This window comes from Xenopus tropicalis, chromosome 6 (genome assembly GCF_000004195.4).
Source record: "Xenopus tropicalis strain Nigerian chromosome 6, UCB_Xtro_10.0, whole genome shotgun sequence".
NCBI lineage: Eukaryota > Metazoa > Chordata > Amphibia > Anura > Pipidae > Xenopus > Xenopus tropicalis.
In genome coordinates this window covers 120,498,445-120,523,551 of record NC_030682.2, presented here as the reverse complement: position 1 = coordinate 120,523,551, position 25,107 = coordinate 120,498,445, and the positions used below count along the sequence as shown (strand labels likewise).

Genomic DNA, 25,107 nt, shown 5'->3' with positions numbered 1-25,107 from the left:
TTATATGCACCATCAAGCCGGCCAATGTTTTCCATGTGGAGTAAGATGTTCAGGAAAAGATGCTGAATGGTTAACATGTGTTTGCAGTTATGTCTTGGAATCTCTTCTATAAAGTAGCAATATGTTTCATAAAAACACTATATTTTGCTTTTTGTGCGGTAGGAATATCCATCTTATCCCAGCTTTGGCCAGGGCCAGTATGCACAATATTATAACAGTTCACCGTATCCTTCACATTACATGACAAGCAGTAACACCAGCCCGACTACTCCCTCAACTACTGCAACATACCAGCTACAGGAGCCCCCGTCCGGCATCACCAGCCAAGCTGTTACAGATCACTCCACAGGTAACATCACATTTCTATCTGTGGTGTAAGGTATTGCTCTATTTTTGTTATGTAAGCGTTGAGCACTACACTTAACAGGTATATAAAAAAAACTGTTATTCCGATTCAGCAAGTCCCTGGAAGCTGGAAGGGAGTAGGAATGCTTAACAAACCTCTTTGACATCCTTGGATTGATACCTTGTAATAAAAATATGTAATGGTAATTTCAGTAGTAGCCTATTGACGTGCAAAGGTATTAGGTCTTACTAGCTTTACTGACCCAGCAAGGTAATTTTAAATAAGGTATAGGGATGAGTAGGGGAAACACTGCCATGAAATAATGTTTTCCTAGCTCTGGGTTTTTGTGTTTGCTGCTAATCCATGTTAGCTTTGCCACCATTATATTTATGCATTTATCGGCTTATCAGACAAACAAAGGAGGGAAGGCACTGCTGAATACCTTTCCAAAAATAGATAACGTCTGTCCTTTCACTAGTGTTCTGCAAATACATGATTTAACAAGCCCTTAAAGCAGTGAGGCAGGTCAGCGGGTGTAATTTTCTTGTATTATGTGACAGGTTCCTGTTCTCCAGATAGAACATGTCATATGTTAGCTAGGCTTACCGCATAACCTAAATCAGTGGGGCCCATATTAAAAACACATGCAGCAGGAATGAACAAGGATCAGTGCAGTTTAAATGCATTTACCCAGAAATCAATGCAGCCCTGTGATTTGTGTTTACTGGAGAGTTCTTTACAACATCAGATGATATAAGATCAGATATAACCTGATTGTTATCCATATCAGTGGGTGCAAAAAGTAGACATCAGTTGTTTATGCACTCAGCATGGATCCATTTTCAGCTGCAGCACTTGCTTTCAAGGCACACATGAAAGTTTTTCCTTTAGCCTGCAAAGATCTGTCATTTTTCAGGAAACGGAGCTTGTAAAAGCAAGTTAACACCTGACTTCAAGTCATGAGGAACAGACCTGCTTTTCAGTTCCCCTCACCCTACACCGTGATACTGGCAGCTCTGCTTTCCCTAATGACTCGGAGCTTGGCTGATAGCTGCTTTTTATGGTTTGGAAGTTGTTACATAAAAATGGAAGTTTTGTGATATGTGTCTTTCCGCTGTATGTGGAGCACGTACAGTTAATACAAAATAGCCTATAAAACTTGCTATATTTAGATATAGGATGCCTATATAATAAATTTTTTTTGTTTTGAAAAAAAAAAAAAAAAATCCCCAGCAACTGCCAGAACCTACCTGTGTAAATCCAGTGGCACCTAAGTTACATAAGAATGGCAGTTTTGTGATATGTGGCTTTCCGCTGTATGTGGAGCACTTACGGTTAATACAAAATAGCCTAAAAAAACATATTTAGATATAGGCACCCATGCCTAGTTTGAGGCCATGGGATGTCTATATAATAAATAATTTTTTTTTCTTAAAAAAAATGTAAAATTCCCCAGCAACCGCCAGAACCTACCTGTGTAAATCCAGTGGCAGAGCAGAGGGGTAAAGGGGCCATCAGGAACATTGCAATGGAAGTGATGTCACACGTAGAGGAAGTGAGGTCATACATAGCGGAGGTGACATTCCATGCAGTTGTGCCTCTGATCTCACTTCCACTAGCTAGTGGCCGTGATTAGGTCCGGTGCCTAGGGTGGTACCAGACCCAAATACAGCTCTGACCCTTGGGCCAAGTATTGGGTCACAGGGGAATCCTGTGCAAGCCTATTAGCCAAAGTGCAGTCACAAAATTGTTTCCTTAGACTCACTGCAACCCTTTTTAGTGTGACATTTAAAAACTGGGAAGGTTTCATTATAAAAAAAAATGCAGTAACCCATCAGCAGCAATCGGTAACTAGCTTTGTCTATTCCACTGCAGCTAGAATAATGTGAGGTGGATATATTGGGATAAACTTGTGCTTGTGCTTTAGTGGCTTTATGTCTTTTGTTAGGAGAAATGAACCTAATATGGGTAGCAAAGTACTGAGCAAACCAGGCATGCCATACTCCGCTTTATACATCTTTTATGGACATTTCCATTTGTGATAAAACCTATTTGCTTGCTGCTGGCTATGTTTGCAAGAAGCATTTCTTGAACACACTGGATGCTTGTGGTACAGTTGGCTGTGAAAAACTGTACATTCCATAATAAGTAGTCACAAGCCTGTCTATGAAACACGACTCTTGTGGCATGAAAGTTTTCTCATTCCAGTTTTAAAGAGCTTAAAGCAAAACGTATGTTATGGTGGGGAGAGCAGCGTGCATGTCTGCTGGGGAAGGCTGCTCCCTGTGTTTGTGATTAGTATAGCCACAGGTGCTTTTTAAAGGGGCAGTATTCAATTAAAATAAATCATTTTTATAAATATGCACATTAAGGGGCCCATTTACGTACTCACGAACGGGCCGAATGCGTCCGATTGCGTTTTTTTCGTAATGATCGGTATTTTGCGATTTTTTCGGAAAATTATCGCGACTTTTTCGTTACCAATACGATTTTTGCGGAAAAACGCGAGTTTTTCGTAGCCATTCCGAAAGTTGCGATTTTTTCGGAGCATTAAAACTTGCGCAAAAAGTTGCGATTTTTTCGTAGTGTTAAAACTTGCGCAAAACGTCGCGCCTTTTAAGTTTTAACGCTACGAAAAAAGCGCAACTTTCGGAATGGCTACGAAAAACTCGCGATAATTTCCGAAAAGTCGTAAAGGCGCCGAAAAAATCGCAAAAAATACGAAAAAGTCGCAAAACGTTCGTTTCCAATCCGAATTTTTTCCATTCGGACTCGGATTCGACCCATAGTAAATGTGCCCCTAAGTGTAATCACAGTTTTATATAGGAAGTTGATAAAGTAAATGTATTAGTATTGTATTTTAAGTAATATTAAGCATACAGTTTTCCACCTTTAGGGGGTTATAATAATAATAATATTATAATAATAATAATAATAAATAATAAAAGGCACTAAGTTTTCCTAGGAGCAGTAACCGATAGTAAGCCATCAGCAGGTAGCATTTACTGGTCACCTGTTTAAAAGCAAAACTCTTTTTGGTTGCTATTGGTTACTGCTCCTGGGCAAAATGAATGCCTTTTATTACATATGGGGGTTACTTGCTGAATGCTCATTTTCCATGGCTTATTAGCAATTCATTTATAGCTATACTGTTTTAGAAGCAGGAGTAGCAGCAGGAGCATAGGGCAGGAGTAGCAGCAGGAGCATAGGGCAGAAGTAGCAGCAGGAACATAGGGCAGGAGTAGCAGCAGGAGCATAGGGCAGGAGTAGCAGCAGGAGCATAGGGCAGGAGTAGCAGCAGGAGCATAGGGCAGGAGTAGCAGCAGGGGCATAGGGCAGGAGTAGCAGCAGGGGCATAGGGCAGGAGTAGCAGCAGGGGCATAGGGCAGGAGTAGCAGCAGGAGCATAGGGCAGGAGTAGCAGCAGGAGCATAGGGCAGGAGTAGCAGCAGGAGCATAGGGCAGGAGTAGCAGCAGGAGCATAGGGCAGGAGTAGCAGCAGGAGCATAGGGCAGGAGTAGCAGCAGGAGCATAGGGCAGGAGTAGCAGCAGGAGCATAGGGCAGGAGTAGCAGCAGGAGCATAGGGCAGGAGTAGCAGCAGGGGCATAGGGCAGGAGTAGCAGCAGGAGCATAGGGCAGGAGTAGCAGCAGGAGCATAGGGCAGGCGTAGCAGCAGGAGCATAGGGCAGGCGTAGCAGCAGGAGCATAGGGCAGGCGTAGCAGCAGGAGCATAGGGCAGGCGTAGCAGCAGGAGCATAGGGCAGGAGTAGCAGCAGGAGAAGTAGAGAGCAGAAGTAAGAAGTCATTCATAAATATTGATAGATGATAAACAGTGAGTTCTGTAATATACTCTTCTGCATGAAATAGAAACTTTTGGGAATAGATGAGCAATACACCAAAGTGGTTTCTTTTGAGATGCCATGTGTATTTACACATCTATTTTAAACTGGCTCCAATGTGACTGCAATATAAATGCTGAGTAATATATCCCCAATATACTAGTAAAGAAATGCCATTCAGAGCATTCTAAATAAGCAACTGATTGTTTTCCTCCTTTTTTTTTAGCCGAATACAGCACTATCCACAGTCCATCAACGCCTATTAAAGATTCAGATTCAGATCGATTGCGGCGCAGTTCGGATGGAAAGTCACGGGGGCGAGGCAGGAGAAACAACAACCCTTCCCCACCTCCAGATTCTGACCTTGAAGTATGTCATAAAGCAACGTGATACTTTACATAAACACAATGTTTGTAACAATGTGAGATGCCATTAAAAAATGATTAGAACTGGTTGCACTTTCATAAATAAAAGATTTCAATCACAGTGTAATTAATCAGGATTTTTTTTCTTGCATTTCAAAACAGCCTTATAAGACAGTCAGTCCTAAAAAGTGCTATAAATAACTTGCACTTCTTCAGGCATTGAAGTATTTTTAAAGCATTGTGCTTTTCACTGAATAACTAAACTTTACATTTAAAATACAAATGTATGTTCTCTTAATCAGTTATATATGAAGAAATAAGGTATTGTGTACAGAAGACATTCTATCTTTGTGTGTTGGTATTTTATTCATAGATAGCTGCTATATTGACTGCCTTGGCTGAGGCATTTGCCATAGAAAAAATAGACAAAGTGTCAAGTGCATGATCACGTGCAGGTTTGAGTGTATGATTGTAGTCCATTGATACAATCATCTGGGCAGCTCCAATTCATTCTGCAAGATAGTCACACAAATAAGTCATGATTTGTAAATAAAATGACATAAGCAGCCATTGGGTTGTTACTAGGCCTAATAACCCGGGGAACATATCCCATGTCTGCTGCTCAACTACCACTTGAAATGGAAATTTCCTATTCAAATAGCTATAAAATCTAAATTATCAAATTAGTCTCTTGTATCGGTTATTGGTTGCCCTAGTTGCAGGTCAGGGTACTAGCCCTTTGGAAAACAATTTAATATCGATGCCCCCATACTTAAACAAGCAACTGGGGTACACATTACTCGCTTACGTTCTTTTTCCAGTTTGCAGGTTTCCTATTTAATGTTTTCCTGTTTCTGACATTTGTTGATGGCTTTTCATAGTCAGAAACAATCTGCATAACTGTATATATAGAGAAGTTTCAAACAATTCAGGTATAGGCTACCTTCATCTCTCCAAATGTTGCAGAACTACTGCACAGAAAGACAATTCAATAGATTTGTTTTGTCAAAACCAACAACTGTCCAATTGTGAAGCTTGGTGGAACCCACTGTGCGCTGATCATTTCCATTTGAGAACTACTGTACAACACCAGAAAAAGCCTCCATCTGCTCAACTGTTGGAGGAATGCTGTAGTTTTGAAATATCTGAAGCATGGATGTTGGGAGGGGGCCTTTCTTAAAATTAAAGTGATTTTATATGCATTCATGTATGTAATGGTCATGGGAGTTCTTGCCTTGCCATGCATACTAATGTCACTGTCCATTTGCATTGTGTTCACAGAGAGTTTTCATATGGGATCTGGATGAGACAATCATTGTTTTTCACTCGTTGTTGACAGGATCTTATGCTAACAGATATGGAAGGGTAAGTGCATGGCGTTAAGACTGTGTTTTCGGAATTCTGGGCCTTAGTCTCAATTGAGTAACATTCCATAGGGTTCCAAAACATTACACTCATGTCAGTGCTCTCCTTCCCTGCCAAAAATGTTCAGATTCCCATGACTCCTCAAAGCACAGTGAGAGAGGCAAAAAGGGACTGGAAGATTTTGTAATGTTTATTGATTAAGGTCTGTGAATTGCAAGTGAAGTTAAGAATATACGGGCAAATTTATCAAGAGGTGAAAGGACAGGTCACCAAAGGACAACTCCTCCAATCTCTGTTTAGAAATTTGAGTTCTCCTCTGGTAAACTGTGGTGAGCAGTCCTCTTTTAATAAATATGGCCCATATTTGATTGTGTATGAAGCCTTTTTGTTATAGAGATAATGTTTTCATGCCATGCATTTGCATGGAGCATTCCCTTCAAGACTGGAGTTTGGGTATTAATATATTTCTTTAAAATCACTAAATCTAAATAATATTGTCCTTGAACAACACTCCCTAAAAGTGCATCTACAGGAGCATTTATATTCACTTATCTTTCAAAATGTGAGCAGGAACCCATAGTGTGGGCAAGTTAAAGGGGCGATATCCACATGTGTTTAACATGAGCCAATGTAATAGGGTTTGTATTCATTGTGCATATTCTTTCAATTAAAAATGTAATTCCTTGCTTAATTTACAAATTCAGCTGTTGAGCTCTTATGCATTATATAACAATGAATGACAACAACTGTAAATATATCTGGCATAATGTATCCCAGTGCAAGCCTACTTTATTGTGCTTAATCTTTTTGTAAGTGCTTGTATGATTGCCTTTGCTCTCCCCTCTCAGAGCAAGTTTTGCAGCCTGTGTACACTTACCCTGAAGTGCATTTTAGGCCAGTCACCTCATGACTGCTATGTCTGGAAGGTCATTGAGGGTCTTTCAGGCTTGCATTTTGCAGGACCTTTGTCCTTCCTTCCCTTCCTTCTGCTAGTCAGTGAGGCTGGAAATAGCCTCACTGAGCTTACAAGAGACACAAAGGTGTTTTTGGGGTATTATAATGGAGACCAGTTGTCATAAACTCACTATTAAAGTCAGATTTGAAGTATATTATATATATAATGCTGGTTTATGGCATCATTCTAGATAGCAAAGAATATGTAATATGTAGAATGTTGTATGTTATGTTAAAAAAACAAGCTTTTCAGGAGCCTTTGGCCACAAAGAGAGGAATTATATTACAGTTGGTTTCATATCACTTTGGTATATTTTCTCAGCAATTTTTCATAGCGTTGAAGCAGCAAATGTAGTCAGCAGTTTTGCAGTTAGTTATGTGGGGTGTTATGTGGTGATGTGCCATGAAGATGTTGTATTTTTGTTCAAATTTTCTTGTTTGAAAAACCTGGCACATGCATTTATAGCCAAGTAATAATTTAACCATTTGATTTTTGGAGAACTTTGGCTCGGTAGGGGCAGTACTGGAATTGACAACTGATTGTTATGGGAGGGGTTAGCATTCACCTAAAATAAAAATGTAAGTCTTCCAAAATTGTAACAGAATGTCAAATATTCTATAAATGTAGAGATGACATTTCTTCCATGGAATTCCCTATTGGATATGCCAACGGTACTTTTCAATCCAAAAAAAGATTTCCACTATCCCTGCTCTACTTTTAACCATCAAAATAAGTACCCTCTTTATACTAGAGAAAAAGCAACAATTTTGCCAGAAATAACAGTACAAAAATATAATTCTCTAACATTTTATATTGCAGACAAAAATGTGTTTATTTTACTAAATCATTCTAAATGTTGTGTGCAATATCTCTCTGTAGTTACATTTACATTCTTAATGTTTGTAAGTTTTCATTTTATAAGTTCAATTTTCAATATAAATATTTAGCTTGGGTTTTTACAAACTGCTCGGAAGAACATAATATTTATTTATGGATGTAACAGGGAGCTTTGAACACCCTTTGGATTTTCAAGAGGGTTTTTAATAAACGTTAGGGCAGTTTGTTAGTCTTTGGGGCTGCTAACAACGCTGAGATTGCTGGTGTGCTCGCCACACTGTGTATTTATGTTATTTATAGGTTTGTATGAATACTTTCGCCCGGTGCAATAGCATAGCCTCACGTCCAGTGATCATTTTATTTCAGCTTAGTATATAGAATAACTTCTCTGCATTAACTGCTTTCAGTAGGGCAGAATTTGCAACCATACTATTGATACATTTTTTTATCATGGATAATGAAATGGAACTCTCGCAATATCAAAAATATAAACTAAGCATCATTTCCTGGAAAAAAGAAATATTTAAAAATGTCACCATTTGTGAGAGAATCAACTTAATCTTTGCTATGCCCATCTAAGCAATCTGTCTCTGTCTCGACACACAAGCATTGTGTTGGGGCCAGTCTTATATTATGGACACTTATGCAAGTCACTTTTTTTTAATCCCATCATATATATTCAGTTTAATATTAATTTAATAGGTACAAAATCGCAAGAAAATCATGACCAATTTGTGTGGTTTTTGGTGCTTTTTTTTAAATATCATTTGAATTTTGATAAAGATGCCCCTTAGGCTTTTAATAAAGTGCATATAAAATTTTTGTTTTCATGATAGTTCCTAATTAAGGTAATTACACGAACACCAGTTTACCTTGAGATTTGCTTGTTACCATCCTGATTTTTTTACGAATTTGTACAGGTTTTTCATTCCATAACACAAACCAGCAAATATCAAGACCGCTGTGCTAGCTCCAATTAAAGGGTAACTATACCCTCCTTTTGACATGAGCTTGTTTAGTTATACTGACTATAAACTCTTTCTGAGCTTCCAGAAATAAATATTAATTCCAAGATTATTAATTTAATTCCACCATGATAGCCTGTCTCTGCTTGAAGTAGGGATGTACCGAATCCACTATTTTTGGATTCTGCCAAACCCCAAATCCTTCGTAAAGGATTCGGCCAAATACCGAACCAAATCAGATTCCTAATTTACATATGTAAATTAGGATACAGAAGGGTTAAGGAGTGTTCGGCCAGGAGCATTGATTCAGCTGAATACAGCTGAAAAAGACTGAATCTTGGCTGATTCCCGAACTGAATCCTGGATTCGGTGAATCCCTAGTTTGAGGGGATGAGTCCCCCAAGTCTACAGTATAATGCAACCCCTTCCACATCCTTTTCCTTTGTGATGTTAAGGATTCTGGGACTTGAAGTCCCTCTGCTTTCCAAAAAATCTGTGCACAATCCATTATGGAAAGGGGGACTTCAGAATCCATCACTTCACAAAGAAGCAAAGCGAGGTAGGGGTTGCATTAAAATGTGAGCCTAAGGAGTGTTGGGATGTCAAGGATGTCTGTAAAATACATTTATTGAAAGTCCAGACAGTGTTTATTCACTTTTTCTACATAAACTCAGCTGAATGAGCTGATGTAAAAAAAAGTGATATGTTTTACCATAATAGTATTATAGTATTTTCCCCTTAATAATATGATTTGAATATATTTTCTTCCACCTTTTAACTCAGATTAGAAGGGAAGAGTCTGCCTTGGCTGTTCTTCATTGCTGAGCAGGTCCCGGTGACTGTTATCTGGCTTTCTTGAATTCCCTTCCTGCTGCTTCTCCTACCACTTTTCTAGTAATCTATTCTAGGCACTCACCACCTGTTGTGCATAGCACATGCTATGTGCTTGAGTTAGTTATCCCTTTTCTCTGAAAACATTTCCCTTTCATCAGGGGATGCACCGAATCCTGAATTCTGTTTAGCTGAACCAAACCCTAACCCTTAATATCACTTGACATTAGGTCATATGATTAAGGGAATCATAACATTTATGGAGATTTTTCCCCATTTCCTTACCCTAATTTGGTTCAAAAGTAGATTTGGTGCATCCCTACAGCACAATGATGCATTTTCTATGTAAGACTGAAACTGTCAATACACCTGCAGCCCCTTCAGACCAAATCAGCAGCTGTTCTGCTGGATCCTTTCTGATGGCCTTCCTGACAGATATCTGGATGAAAATCATGCAGATATCTACCAGGTAGGTTTAAAAATACTGTTGCCTGAGGAACCCATTTGTGCCTTTATGCAGTCCTCTCCTGATAGGCCTGACCTGATCATTGGCCCACGGGACAAACAATCATATCAGCCCAATTTGGCCCAGCACGTAGATGGCCATATCAAGAAAAGCTCTGCTCTGCAAACAGACAGATATTTAAGCATATGACTAGCACATGGCTATAAGGCTATATTGTTTGGTAATATTGTAATATATGACAGTTTTATGTAGTGATGGCCCAGATTTTTTTTAAATTATGGAAACCCATGCATGAATTAGACCATCATCGTTCTATAAAACCAGAATACGCCTGTGAGAGCATAATCTATTCTCTCAATGAATTTTATGGGATATATCATTCCATTATTATAAGAAATGATTGGTTTGCTAGCCAATGATCAGATTTGAACAATCTTGCTATCCAAGCATGTTTCAGGTTAATATGTGGTCTGATAGACTGAACCAGGGGCTCAATCCCAGCGCCCAAAGTATATCTCACTTGCAGCAAGCTTTATTGACAAGAGTGGATCCAGAATAGTTAAAAATAATGCATACAGATTAGCAGCTAAACAATCCGGATAACTGAAGCCCATCTCAGCAGTATAATGGGGTATTGCTGGGGTCTTGCAGCAATATTAAGACTTTTTACCTTGATCTTCCTCGAGAGCTCAGTGTATTTTAATAGCAAATCCCCAGCATACCTCTTCTATATTTATAGACACATAGAGGCAGAAGCTGAGTGATAGAAATAAGTTGTCGTTCAGCCGAGGTGAGATGTAGCTAAATGCTGCTCTGCACCCAATGAAAGTGCTGAAACAAAACTTTTAGTGGCATATGGCAAAGTACAGAAGGGGGAAGGGTGAGAACCAAAGGCTAATGTGCTGCTAACCATATGTCTCTAAAATAAAGAAGGAGTTTTTAGTCACCTTCCTTAAGTGTAAAGACCAAGCTAAGCCAATTATAAAGCTAATGCCTGTTATTGTATGGTTTCCTTAATAGCCATTTCATGGGCGTCACTTTCTCAGTATTATAAATAAAAACCTTCACATTTTTCTAAACACTGTGTAAAATTGATATTTGTTTTGCTATTTGTCATTTTCTTGCATTTAGTATTTGGAATAATTCTGTGCAGGTTTTTTTCTGCATGGCTTTGTGATCGGTATCCATCTACAACTTGTTAATCATTTGCCTGTTTCTAGAAGCACAGGTGGGGCATCTCTAAATACTTTCTTAGATAATGGTTGTCTGAAGCTCTGGAATGAATAGGACAAAAGGTCAATTATCCGCCCAATAATCATGCGTGCTGCTGTTGCTAAAAGGGGGGTGGAGATGGCCGGAGGACTCCCTTATCTCATTAGACAGTACTTATTTTGCCTAATGCACCAGCAATCTTCAAATTAGTGGTAATTGCTACTGTTGTGCAGAGAGAGCGAGTGCGTCTATGCACATTGATCTTGATGTTACCTGAATTATAGGTTCCTTCAGACAATAGTAAAATAAGAGGCAGAATATATGACCCTAATGGGATGCAGTTATTGCCATGATTTTCTTCTCTACAGCAAAGTATCTTTTAAAGCACTACAATCATTTATTTTTCTGTAACATACATATGTATTATGTTATTTTTGTTTTACAGAGGCATAAAGGCACACACACAACACAGCACATGATTTACTGCTTTCTCTTGTTATATGAATTCTTGCCCCAAAGTGTACATTGTTGTGCCTTTCCCTAGGGTACATTAATATTATGCCTTGCTCCAAGTTATTTGCCTATATTCATAAGGGAAAAACACAATTTAGTACTTATTCATACCCATTCACCTTGCTGTACATCATTCTTTTGAAAATGAGCACAAAATCATTTTTGTGTACATGACCAAAAAATTACAGGGAAATTTGGTTGAAGGTTACAGGACAACTCAGAAAATGAAGGAGTCAAAGGATTTTATTTACATATGCCCCAGAGGCAGGTACAAAAGCACTAAGGGGGTGATTTATGTTCAAAGTCAATTTTTTTCCAAGATTTGAATGTTTTTGAGCTAAAAATCCCAATATTTGAATTATGGTAAAAAAAAACTTGAATTTTCAATATTTATTAAGTGCAAAAAAGCTTGCAAGTATTTAAAAGCTTGCAAGTGTATGTAGAAGTCAATAAGAGTTGTCCTAGGCAAAATTCAGGCCATTTTTTAATTCTAGATTTTTGAGTTATTAGAGGTTTTTTTCTAGTTTGTAAAATCACGAATTCTAGGTATTCAAATTTTTATTTAATTGAGTTTTTCATATGTGGATCTGTTAATGAATAAGCAAACATTTCCGTTTTTTTAAAGCTTATTTGAAGTAGAAAGAAGTAGAAAAATCACAAAATCACTTAAAAATTGATAAATAAGCCTTTAAGTAAGTAGCGTCCTGTAGTGCTCATGCAACAAGCACTAAAAAAATGCATACAAAAATTACGCCTGTTTTTACACGGCAAAGCCTGGCGATGTGTGGCAAATCATGGTTGTAGCTAAGTGGAATGTCTCATGAAATCATAAGATTCCGAGAGAAGGGGCAGTAGGGCATGATGTATTGACCAAGAAACCAGTAGGCTTAATGGCATTAATTGCAACTGGGCTAGAGGCAACTGAACCAATAATAATCACATGACACCCAAGTATTTCTGGGGAAGGCAGCATTCATCATGGTCATTAATATGATCCAAAATGAGAGTTTTTAGCAAAGTGCATAGCAGTGTGCCCGGCCATAGCTGTGCCCCTAGGAGTTATTTTGTTAGAAGTTTGTATGGCTGGAAATACATTTTCAGGTACACAGATAACATTTTGCTTGCTTGATAGTGTAAATGTGCTGCAATAATGTGCAAAATCCAACCGACATAAACTAATGTGGACTTGTATTTATTTATCAAATTATATATATGATAGTGTTTTAAACGAACCTTTTGTTTAGAGCAAGTTTGTATAAATTACATTTAGTAGTTCATTTCCAGTAAATAATAACTAACTCTTGTAGAAAGTAGAGGTTTCCCCACTAGATTTTTTTCCAAGTGCTTTTTATTTTCACATATTTTTTTTAGCTTTGCCATCTCATTGGAATTCAAAATATTAGGGAAAAGAACAGTTATTTTAAGATTTTGTTTTATTATTGCTAGTGGTAGACTCCACACAAGATTGCTGTGTTGATCCTTTCTGATTAACAGAAATAAGATTTTCTTTAACAGCGTCACCTCTCATTCTGATGTTAAAAAACAGCTGCCTCTTGGTTGGGCTGTGAGGGTAGAAATATGCTGGCACTCCATTTAGAGAAGTGACAGCTTGAAACAGGTGGGCAAACAGTCAAGCTGGGGTCTAATAGTCCCTGTAATAGCCCCTCACACTTGTGTACAGAGACTTCAGCAAAAAAACATTTTTTATTACCCCTATTATTAAGGACAATGATGAAGGTGTTAGAAAACCCTTCCTAGACTTTCATTTACTTTAACAATATGTAGATCTAGAAACTAAGTTAACTATTAGGTTTAAAATTATTATTAAACATTTTTATTTTACATCATACATTTCTGATACAGGTTTGGTTACAAAGATATTTTACATTTTTAAAACAAATACTTTGGGAGATTACTTTCAGTATTTTAGGAGATAAAGGGGGAGTTGAAAGTGGCAAAAATGTTTCAGGATATTTGAAAATAGAAAAAAACATTTCTCTTGGGTTTTTTTTCAGTAAATTAAAATTGCATGTAATAATGATCGAAATTAGTGATGAGCGAATCTGTCCTGTTTCGCTTTGCCGAAAAATTATCGAATCTTTGAAAAGATTCGAGAAACAGCGTAAAATTCTTTTGACACATGCACCTTTTTTTGATGCGTGTCATTTTAATAACACAGCAAAATTTGTCACCCGTTTTGCAAAAAAATCTGCCAAAGGCAAAATGCGTAAGTTTGCCGCGAATCCATGCCTGGCAAATTATTTCGCCCATCACTAATACAAATACATTCATTTGTAGACCAGACAAATTCATTTTAGGTTTTGCTACCTTTTCCACTGCTTAATACTTGACAAACGGGAAAGTTGCTTCAATTTCTATTGTTCATCTTTATCCACCACAGACTTGTCCACCTTGCAGCCCTTAGACTGGCAGAATGTATTATTTGGGAACTGCTATAGTGCTGCAGGTTGAATACTTTGAAGCCGGTTTGCTTTCCATAACAGCATAACTTCCCCTTCACAACATTGTTTTATTTATTTTGTTTTGACACCTATGTTATCACTTTGTTTGGTACTTTGCATTTGTTATTTAAGCATAGTTGCTAATAACAACAGCAAGTTCATATCAGTCTTCCTGAGGGCAGCCTGCCCATCTCTTTATGATGAAAAGGCCCCAGCAGGTTTGAGATGTGGAAATGGCTCTTAGCCATTATTTAATGTTATATGGTCCTTTGCAAACAAAACAAAAGCACTGCATAAATAAAAGCTAACAAAACAATTATATTGTCACTGCCCTGGGTACTACATTTGTACTGTTACCACATAAACATGTAGAAAGTCTTCAGTTCTGTTATAAATGTAATTAATTGTAATACAGGTATGGGATCCCTTATCCGGAAACCCTTTATCCAGAAAGCTCCGAATTATGCAAAGGCCGTCTCCCATAGACTCCATTTTAATCAAATAATTCAGAATTTTAAAACTGATTTCCTTTTTCTCTGTAATAATAAAACAGTACCTTGTAATTGATCCCAACTAAAATATAATTAATCCTTATTGGAGGCAAAACAAGCCTATTGGGTTTAATTAATGTTTTATTGATTTTTTAGTAGACTTAAGGTATGGAGATCCAAATTACAGAAAGCCCCCTTATCCGGAATACCCTTGGTCCCGAGCATTCTGGATAACGGGTCCTATACCTGTACCACCAATTTAATACAGCAAAAAGATTCAGCATTAAATATGTTTTGCTTGGGACATTTTGTAAAAAAAGTGGTTTACAGTGTAGAATTTGCTATTATTGTGCTTTATCCTGTTATAGGAAATTTCAATATCCAAAACAATAAGAGCCTTCCTTCCTTATTCAGATAATATGTCCCTATTTTTTAATAATACGTATTAAGTAAAATGGGTAGCTACAGAATTATCATATATGTGATAAGAGCTTTTACTCTTAACTGTATGAAATGTTGACGGTTTTTAAAAACAGACCAAATAGCGAATCCTAGAAATTCAGCAAATTCACTAAAATTTTTCCTTTTAAATGAAAGAGGTATTTATTTGTAGGTTTTTTTCTTCTTAACAACTGCCAAATGCATAATCCAACATATATAAGTAGAGCTCAGAGTGTATGTTCAATGTATAACAATCCTGAAAGCATTATACAAATGAAAACATGACAAACATCTGCATTAAATTTGGAAACCACAACTTTGGACACTGGGTTTTTATTTTATTAGCTGAGCAAGGAGCTAGTTGATACGGCAATTTCTTCCGAGAACATAAAGTGTGTTATACGTTAATCGCAAACAAAAGACCTTACTCTATGTGGGTGGCCTTGGCCAAATAATGGCGGTGATTCTTTACAGCTATTTTTTAGGCCTTTGATTAAGTTGGAATATCCATAACCTGCAAAGTAAATTTGATTAAGGGAGTGCAATTTTGGCTTCTCCTAAATCTGCTGGATATAAGGGTGTACGTATTCAGTAATGTTGCTTTTATGAGTCAGGGAACATTTAAATTCTGTGGATGTCAAGGAAATTTTGCTTGTTTCCTATGACAAATTAAAAAGGGCTATAGCTCTTTTCTAATTGTCATCACAAATTTCATAGGAGAATCATTGTTAATGTTGTTTGATCTCATATGATTGTACCTTAAGTAAAGGCTAGTTACCTGTACATTGCTTTATTGTGGTATTGAAATGCACAGAATATGACTCGAATTCAGTTGAATGGCTCTGTAAGTTGATACATACCTGCAACTAGTGAGTGCTACCAAAGGCAAGAAGGCAGCATTTCCCTAGCAATCCTTCTACAAAGGAACACACCCAGCTCCTTTTGCATTGTCACCTGTCTTTAGTCCTGCACACAAGGCCACATAATTGGTGGAAGCACCATAATACATTGAGACTGGCAATCTGTGGGTTCTGAGGGGATACTGATCAATTTGGGCCTCTGTATACATAAAATGCCAGGGCCTATTTGAAATCCCAGTCTGGGCCTGCCCAGGGGACAGCAGTGACAGCACAAAGGCTCGCCTACTGGCACATCCTCAGGGATGAACAGGAGATCCTGCCCGCACACCCTTAGCTCTCCAGAAAAATTTAGCGCTCGGTGCACACTCAGGGATGTCAGGGATGTCAATATAATACTTGGATTAGCTGATGGTTGTTTCTGATCAACACATTTCATCAATGGCTACAGACTCTCAGTGAGAAGAAATAATTACAATGAATCACAATGAAGTGAAACATAAATAAAAAGAGTAGTCTCTAATGTTCAGTCACTCATCAGTATCAATAATATCAGTAAATAGTAAATGCTGTGGCTCAGGCCTATTGTTGACTACATTGATATTTTTCTTCCCTAAAGGACCCACCCACATCAGTATCGCTTGGGCTCCGCATGGAGGAAATGATATTTAACTTGGCTGATACACATTTGTTCTTCAATGATTTAGAGGTAGGTACCACATGATGAATGAACATCCTCAAAATGTTTTTTGCTGCTGAATTTTGCTTTGGAAATCTGGAGCTGCAAAGTTGCAACCTGGAAGATAAAACATTACTACTTCAGAACTTCCATTTACCATAAGTACATGTGATTCCATAAAACATGAGTTGTGATGAATTCCAAGCTATTTCAGCCTCCGTTACCAAGCTCCCCATACAGCTGATTATTGAGTAGGAAAACTGACACCCACAGCTGTGCTTACTGACAAATAGTTGCGTGGCACTGCTCAGTGAGACAAGCACTTTCAGACTTCAGCGCCACTAAGACGGCACGAATGCACCTAGTGTATGAAGTCATACTAGATATTATTGAGCGCCATGGGTAAATCATAGGGGTGCAAACATCTGATTTACATGGCAGTACTCAGCTTTAGGCAAGGTTTTGGGAACCCAAGATCTAAAGGTTTCCTTGGGACTGCCAAAGCTAGTTCATTTCAGTTATTAGTTTAGATTTAACATGCTCTTATGTGCATATTTATAGCCAGAAAGTTAAAGACAAAAACTCTTAGGTCAAGGGATGCAAATCGTTTGCAAATTGTTTTTGGGGTCCAGGAGTATAGAACCCCTCTAGGGTGACTGATATATAACTTCTGCCATGTTCTGCAAGGTATGGGGATCCTTAGAAATCATGCCTAGCAGTTCAGTAAGTAAGCAATAGTCCTACCACTTATTGGACTGCTGTCTGTTTGTTCTTATGGCACAAGTTTTACTATAAACCCTCCGGTGTGAAAAGCACATTTCTATACACTATAATGTTTAGCTGTATGTTGGTCTATCTAGTTCTCCTAGAAAATTGCAAATACCAAAGTACTATGTGCCCTTAAGATACCAGCTTAAATATTAAAGAGGAATTTAGATTCTAAACACAGTGGATGCCACTTTGTGCTTTGATGGACCTGCTGGCCCTAGCCAACATTCCGTGGTGATTCTGGTTTACCATGGGAATGTACACACTGCTGGCAGGCCAAACTGCTTTCATAGAGTAATGCTGTTCAATTCTGGTATCAAGTCACACTGTACATTATTAAGATCAATATTTACCATGATATATTTCTATTTTTTGTTCTCTAACATGCCTATAGCCACAGAATGATTGGCATATTAGCCCGAGTACACTTTATTTAGAAAGCCACTTTTCTTTCATACTTGAGCTCACGAATCAGGCCACATTCAGTCGCACCGGGGGTACGGACAGCTGTTTATTTAAAACCCAGCCGTTAGGCAAGCTTGTGAGCTTGTGGTATTGCTGCCAACAGGCATTAATCATCAGGTTGCTGTTTTGCTGGATTTTGGAAATGTATGTTATTTCAGACAGAAGAAGGAATTTGAAAGATTCAATACAACCTTCCCTGATCAAAGTTAATTGGCAGCAATTGGCCTTTAAATATTCCCTGATGTTTCCTCGTACAAAATCAAGCAAAATGCACCTTATTTAATGGATGAGCCAAAATCATTTTAAAAATGCCAGTATGTGACAGACCTTAAATGTGGTTTCTTCAACATCTGCCCTGTATTTTGATTTCTTTTCATCTGTAAAGCAACTACTCACAGATAAATTGGCAACTTATAGTGCAATCACATCACTTGCATGGGCTTTATTTTGCTTCCATTCCGAGGCAAAGTGCTTTTTATTCTCCGCTGAATTTATATGAAATATTTTCCCTTCTATTTTATACTTGGCCAAGAAAATCGCTCATAGTCATTCTACACTGTTGTGAGCTGTCATTAATGAGGGTTTTGATTAGAGGCTTTATTCGTAATTACTGTTTATATTTCACTTACTGCACTTACACAAGTTACAGCCACTAGCCAGTATAACTGTCATAACATGTTTCTCTATAGTCGTTTCAATTACCTACATCTTTAAACCATGACCATGCCTTATTCCAACTTATTTCCTTGTATGAAAGAACATAAATGATTTTCCACGTTACCTGACAAAAACCATTGGATCCTGGTTTCATAATTTTTTAATTATACAAACTGACTCCAAATCTTTGTCTGTCTGACCAAAGGTATATGAGCCCAGTCCTATTTAGTCCAGTGCTGCTAATTTAAAATACATTGTGTCAGTATATAGTCCAATATTGATATGCAGATTTCAACAAACAAATGGGTCGCTTGAGGTAGGCAATATCAGGTTGATCCGATCAATTTGCTATTGGGCCTAATGATCGGATCACAATTGCCAGTATGCAGATCACTGGATCGAGGATTATCAGATTGCATTAGCGTGCAAATCCGGTAATCAATCCAAAGGTAAAATCAAACCTACCCCACCGACACCTGACTGATATTCAGCCAATAAACTGCTGACTCCATTGGCAGCTTTTATCAGCCCATCTGTGGCCACCTTGAAGGAAAAGGGAAAAAAACTAAAATAATGTTTTTTTTTTACCATTAATATTTATTTAAAAAGGCATTAACATGCAGCTTTATCCCAGTTCCCTTCTATGCAGATGTATTTTCTCTGCAGATGCCTTTTCTCTGTCCTGAGCATTATAATGAATATGTCAACAGGATCTCTTGTTAATGGTTTGCATACCTGTTTTCACAGCTAATGGTTTTGCATTCACAAAAGATAAAAAGAGGCATAGCCATGAAAACCACAAAGCTTCTGCAAACTTCCAACGATAGCTCTTCTGCTGGCTCTGATTTTTGAATGTTGGGGATATTTTGTTGTATATTTTGTGGAAGAAATGACTGCTTCAACTTGTTTTGAGAGGGATTACTATTTTTGTTTTGGTGTAGAAACATCAGCAGTATATTAGCAAATGTTCAGGAAAAGCAAGGATAAAGCTTGTAGGTTTGTTCATGAACACAAATACATTTTATAGCTAGAAAAGGTGGCTTGGAGTTGATGCTGGAATGGTAGATTGTAATCAGGGAAGTCTGGGTTTGATTCCTGAGACAGCTCCCTGTGACCTTGGACAAATCTATCTCTATAGGCCTCAGGCAGTAGATCTGGGATTATAAATTTGTCAGTACAAGCACTTAAAGGGGAAGTATGACATTCCATTCCACAACCCACCCCCTCCCAAAAAATAGAAAAAGAAAGAAAATGACAGACTTCTTATGAGTGACCACAATAAGAGGTTTGCCATTCTGGTGCTTTCAGTCCTTTGTTCAAACATTGCTGCAGTTGGCAGTTACCATGAGGTAGAGTTTTTGTGTACGATTGAATAGAGCATGAATTCACCCCCCTTCTCAACGTCCAAGTGTTTCTTGTTGTCATAAGGCATTATGGGGTTTCCTAAGAAAAGGCACTAGATTTGCCGAGGTGAAGTAACCTGTATTGTATATGAACACATATAGGGCGTTTTTGTCACGTAGTTCCATGTTAAACATGCCCTGTGTGTCCATGGCATGAAAAATATAGTTACTGTAGATTTCTACTGGTGTAAACAGCTGCCAGAGCCACAATAGCAGTAAATTCCTACATATAAATTATTTTAATTTTAGCATTTGCCTTTAAATATAGACAAGTGGAGGAAGCTATTGCTCACTAGGCACTCAGTGTAAACAGTACCTAGGATTGTTCTTCTTTTAAATATTTCCCAGAACATATTTAATCACATAATTATTAATACAGGTGATTGTTAGGTCTGTATGAGACCTAAAGTCAGTCACTGTCTGCTTATAAAAGGCCCAGATAAATCTGCTTTCTGAAATGTGCATCAACAGACAAAAATTAGCCTTGTTTTGGCCTTCAGGTATTTGCAATTTTTAAGACTAGAAAAGATGAAAATATTTTGGGAAATATTTTGAGAAAAAACTATTAGTGCAGCAAGGTCCAATCATTGGCTGAGTATCAGCCAGGTGCAGATGATAGCTGGCCTCTATTGAAACACTGATGTCCTACATTAAGGGCTGTGGCACACGGGGAGATTAGTCGCTGCGCAACAAATCTCCCTGTTCGCGGACGACTAATCTCCCCGAAATGCTATCCCACCAACAAAAATGCAAATCGCCGGTGGGATGGCATACGCGGTGCCACGATTTCCCAAAATCGTGGAAGTTGCCTTGAGAGGAAAAAGTTTATGGGGCATTTAAGAAAATAACTTTTGAAATTTGGTACAGCCTATAAACTGATAAATAAAGCCCAAAGCATGTAAACACGTGAGCCAGCAAGGGAGAGATTAGATAAGGGCTGCCTGTGAAAAAGAGGTGCTGACAAACTAATTAGGCACCACACCCTCTGTGTACTCTACTGAAATTAACATTTAATTAACATTTCAACCACTCCAGCTCTCTGTTTGTTTTGCTTAACAGCATTGGGCCACATTGAAAAGTCTGTTGAAATTCTCTTGAAATGAGTAGCCCAGGGCTGCCATTCCTAGGATTTTATTCATGTATTTATTTATGTAAAATAATCAAGGTTTCATCCCTGCTGAGATCTGTCATAGACTGGTCTTCAACACAACAGTGAAACAGAAAGAGGGCGGAGCAAATAATAGGGGAGCACAGCATCTTCTAGAAAACTGTTTTATAGAAATACGCCAAATCTATGGGGCACATTTACTAACCCACGAATCCGAATTGGAAAAATTCCGATTGGAAAACGAACATTTTGCAACTTTTTCGTATTTTTTGCTATTTTTTCGTCGCCTTTACGACTTTTCGGAAATTGTCGCGACTTTTTCGTAACCATTACGACTTGCGTTTTTTGTAGCCATTACGATTCGCTTGTATCTTGTCGCGACTTTTTCGTATTGAGCGCTCGTAAGCGGCGGCGAAACTTTCAGACTTAGCATGATTTTGGAAGCCTCCCATAGGACTCAATGGCACCCTGCAGCTCCAACCTGGCCCAAGAAAAGTCACCATATTGAAGCTTGAATGAATCCGAATCTTTCGTACTCGGCGCGAAAGCTGCGAAAAAGTCGCGACTTTTCGCGCAAGTTTTAACGCTACAAAAAAATCGCAACATTTTGCGCAACTTTCGGAATGGCTACGAAAAAGTCGCGACAATTTTCCGAAGAATCGAAAAATACCGATCATTATGAAAAAAAACACAATCGGACGCATTCGGCCCGTTCGTGGGTTAGTAAATGTGCCCCTAAGACTCGGTTTGAATCTAAAGGAAGGTTATGTAAAAAAAGGTGCAACATTTGCTATAGGTCTTACCAATCAAAAGGTACCATTTACAGGTCACCTTTTCCAAAACAAATATCTTATTGGTTGCTATGGGTTACTGCACCTGGGCAAACCTTGTGCCTTTTATTATTGTGTTTGATCCAACTGAAACTGAAACCTTAGGGTAATGGCACAGGGGTCCATATGCCATTAGCCTTAAAGTTATGCATCAAGCTCTGGGCAATTAAACTTGCACTCATGCAATTCAAATTGTTCTTAAATTTGAATATGTAAATTATGATTTGTATTTGGACGGTATTAAAGTGATACTGACACTAAAAAACTACTTTTCCAAATATTACTGTACAATAAAAGTTACCTATAGGGATTGTTTTTTGCTGATAGGGCTGCTTTTGTAAGTAATTGTTACTTGAAGTTCCTAAACCTGACTGTTTTGCCAACCTGACTGTCCCTTCTCAGCCTGTCAGTTATAGCTTCCGTGACATAAATATGGCAGCCCCCTCATAGGGGAACATAGGGATCAGCTAGGTAATTTAAAAGAATTGGGTAAATACTTTTAAGGCAAAATTATAGACTGCATTAAAAAAATGTTATGATAGATGTAAATATGGTTTAATATCTGGTGTCGGTATCTCTTTAGGAAATGTCTTTTGTGGAGGATTCACTAAGCCAATAATGATGGATACAGTGTATGCTTATTGTTTTATGTACAGTGATAGGCCATTCATTTAATCTACACTTACTACTTCTATAATATAGAGCAGGACTCTCCATGCCTATTTTAATTTAACAAATATACAGCTAACTTAGCATCCTTGCCAATGGGGGTGATGTTATAGATCTCAAAGGTTTTCACCAGGTCTAGTAACCCATAGCAACCAGGGATGTTTTCTTCAGTGTTTATGGGCATTTTGACATAAGGATATAAATATTTATTTCTGTTTCAAATAACCAAAACATAGCAGAACTTTGTAGCCATGATTTCATTTTGTTTCATTATTATTATTGTATTTTATAAAAGTGTTATTTCTCACTGGGCTATACAATAGGCCACAGAGATTCTTTTTGTTGTCACTTTAGCATGTAGATATATATGATTTTCCTCCTCCATCTAAGTGACTTCATGTTTTGTGTCTGTTCTTCTCCCTGCTGTCAGACATAATGCAGGGGATTTCAAAACCTCATTGTGCTCACATCCTGTGCTGGACCCACAGGTAATCCGCACCTATTTTCCCCTCCTGCCTAGAATAATTATGGTGGGAAAGCAAAGGGGATGCAAAGGTCACAGAGTTTACACCAGGGAAGGGGGCGACTGGGTCTGCCAATTTACTGCCAGTGTTGAAAACCTGTGAACTGAAGACTCATCCCATTCACATGGAGTCATTTTAAATGTTGAGAAATTTAACGATGAGATGGAAGAGCTAATTGCAGCTCTACAACTTTTATTGCTTTTAGCTGAAAGGCACTGAATGTCTCTGTGCACACAAATGGCAAACAGTGCTAAGCGAATCTGTCCGTTTTGCCGGAAAATTTGTGAAACTGTTGAAAAATTTGAGAAACAGTGAAAAAATTAGCAAAATGCATTGAAGTCAATAGGCCCAACAAATTTTAACTTTTTTTTATTACTCCAAATGCATTAAAGTGAATGGGTGTTTTTTTTCTCACTCCAAATGCATTAAAGACAATGGGCTTTTTTTGCAGTGATTTTTTTGTCTCAACCAACTTTTTTGCCTTGGCAACTTTTTTGTCTAGGCAAATTTTTTGCCGCTGCAAATTTTTGCCGCAGTTTTGTGAAAAAAACTGCAATGGAGAAATGCCGAATTTCACTGTCAATCCATGTCTGGTGAAAAAATGTGTTCATTACTTATGGCAAATATATCCTACTCTGTCTTTCATTGACTGCCCTGCATGGCAGTATAGTTGCCCAAAGCAGCATTTGATAGTTACAGTTGTAGCTACAGTCATATCAGACATAGATGCAAATAGTTTAGCAGAAACCAAATGTGCCCATGACATCCTGCAAATTTATTGTGATTGGATACTTTAAAAAAGGGCAAGTAAATAATACTTTTTCTTAAAATGCATTCATTTTTATAGATCCCCTTGCAAAGACAACTCGTTGGCTTTAACTGCGCTACATAGTATTGTGTCACTGGGTAATTTGTTCCCAGACAGCCTCTATGAAAACCAGGTTGTCCGGCTCAAAACCAGACAGGTGGCAACCCAAGGCTAATTGTGTCCAAAACTGCACTTTTCACATTACACTGTTGTAAATGACTACTTATGGCATTCACCTTATAGCATGGCTTTCCAAGTTTTGCATGAAATAGGCCAATTATATATATATTTTATATACATATACCACAATAAAATCCATGATGTTGAACAAACTGATAGAGCACAGGATGGAGAGGATATTAATATCACTTGGACCACATCCTGCTCAACATTTCCAGCTGAACAGACCTGCCTTAGAGGACAAAATATGTTAGTATTAAAGAAAAATAAGGCCTTTTTAATGTGTGCAGTGATCTGTAATTATGGGTTTGACTATTGAAAAGAAGACTATAGCAAGAATAATTTTCTTCCTATGCATGTTTATAGCCCAAGGATTAGTCAAAATGTGCTAAAGATTTATTTCCCAGTACCCAACTGTGTTTTCTCTGAACAGAAGTCGGATCCTTTTAATGCAGTGCAGGTTCTCACAAATTCAGCCAGGGTTCTTTATTATTCAACACGGAGAGGGAAGGGGTAGAAGTAATTGCCTAATGACAGATATGATGAGAACAGAGAATGCACTGATCATTTCCTGTACGCTGGCCTGGCTCCAACAGGCCTCAATGGGCTCGCTGATGTAAAAAGAAAATGTAAATTGCTGGTTCTAAGGGGATTTTTTCGTGCTGTTTTACTGTGTATTGGAACAATTGGCCAAAAGAGTACAGTGTAGGCTTTCTCACAATAATGCATTCATACATTTTTTGGGTTTTGGTTTGTAATGCCTCCTTAAGAGTTTTTGCAATGTATGTGAAATTTGTATGAAATGTGTCCTATAAAATACAATGTAAAAAGCATCTACATTATTTTTATGCTGCTTTGTCTTTGTCATGATTGTGGACAGCACCACATATCTCAAGGATTTCTGTTTCACATCATTAATCGCTGTGACCATATTGCAGCAGTTAAATTACCTGCAAGTCCAAAGTCTGTTGCAGTGGTTTTTATTGAGCAGTTTCTGTCCAACTTTAAACGTAAACATCCTGATCTTCTTTAACGTGGTAGATCATTTTTGGGTTCAAGGAAAGCTGTTCT

At 37.9% G+C, this 25,107-nt stretch overlaps 1 protein-coding gene across 9 annotated transcripts in view; it reads left to right on the top strand.

Annotated features, from left to right (window-relative positions):
- The window catches only part of eya1 (EYA transcriptional coactivator and phosphatase 1), a 72,225-nt gene that overhangs the window by 32,978 nt on the left and 14,140 nt on the right, over positions 1-25,107 (top strand). For all 9 annotated transcript variants that reach the window (XM_018095140.2, XM_018095141.2, XM_018095138.2 and 6 more), the window contains 4 exons: positions 163-349; positions 4,412-4,554; positions 5,832-5,915; positions 16,565-16,654. In XM_018095140.2, the coding sequence (XP_017950629.1) occupies positions 163-349; positions 4,412-4,554; positions 5,832-5,915; positions 16,565-16,654 (504 nt within the window). The remainder of the gene's footprint in view (positions 1-162; positions 350-4,411; positions 4,555-5,831; positions 5,916-16,564; positions 16,655-25,107) is intronic.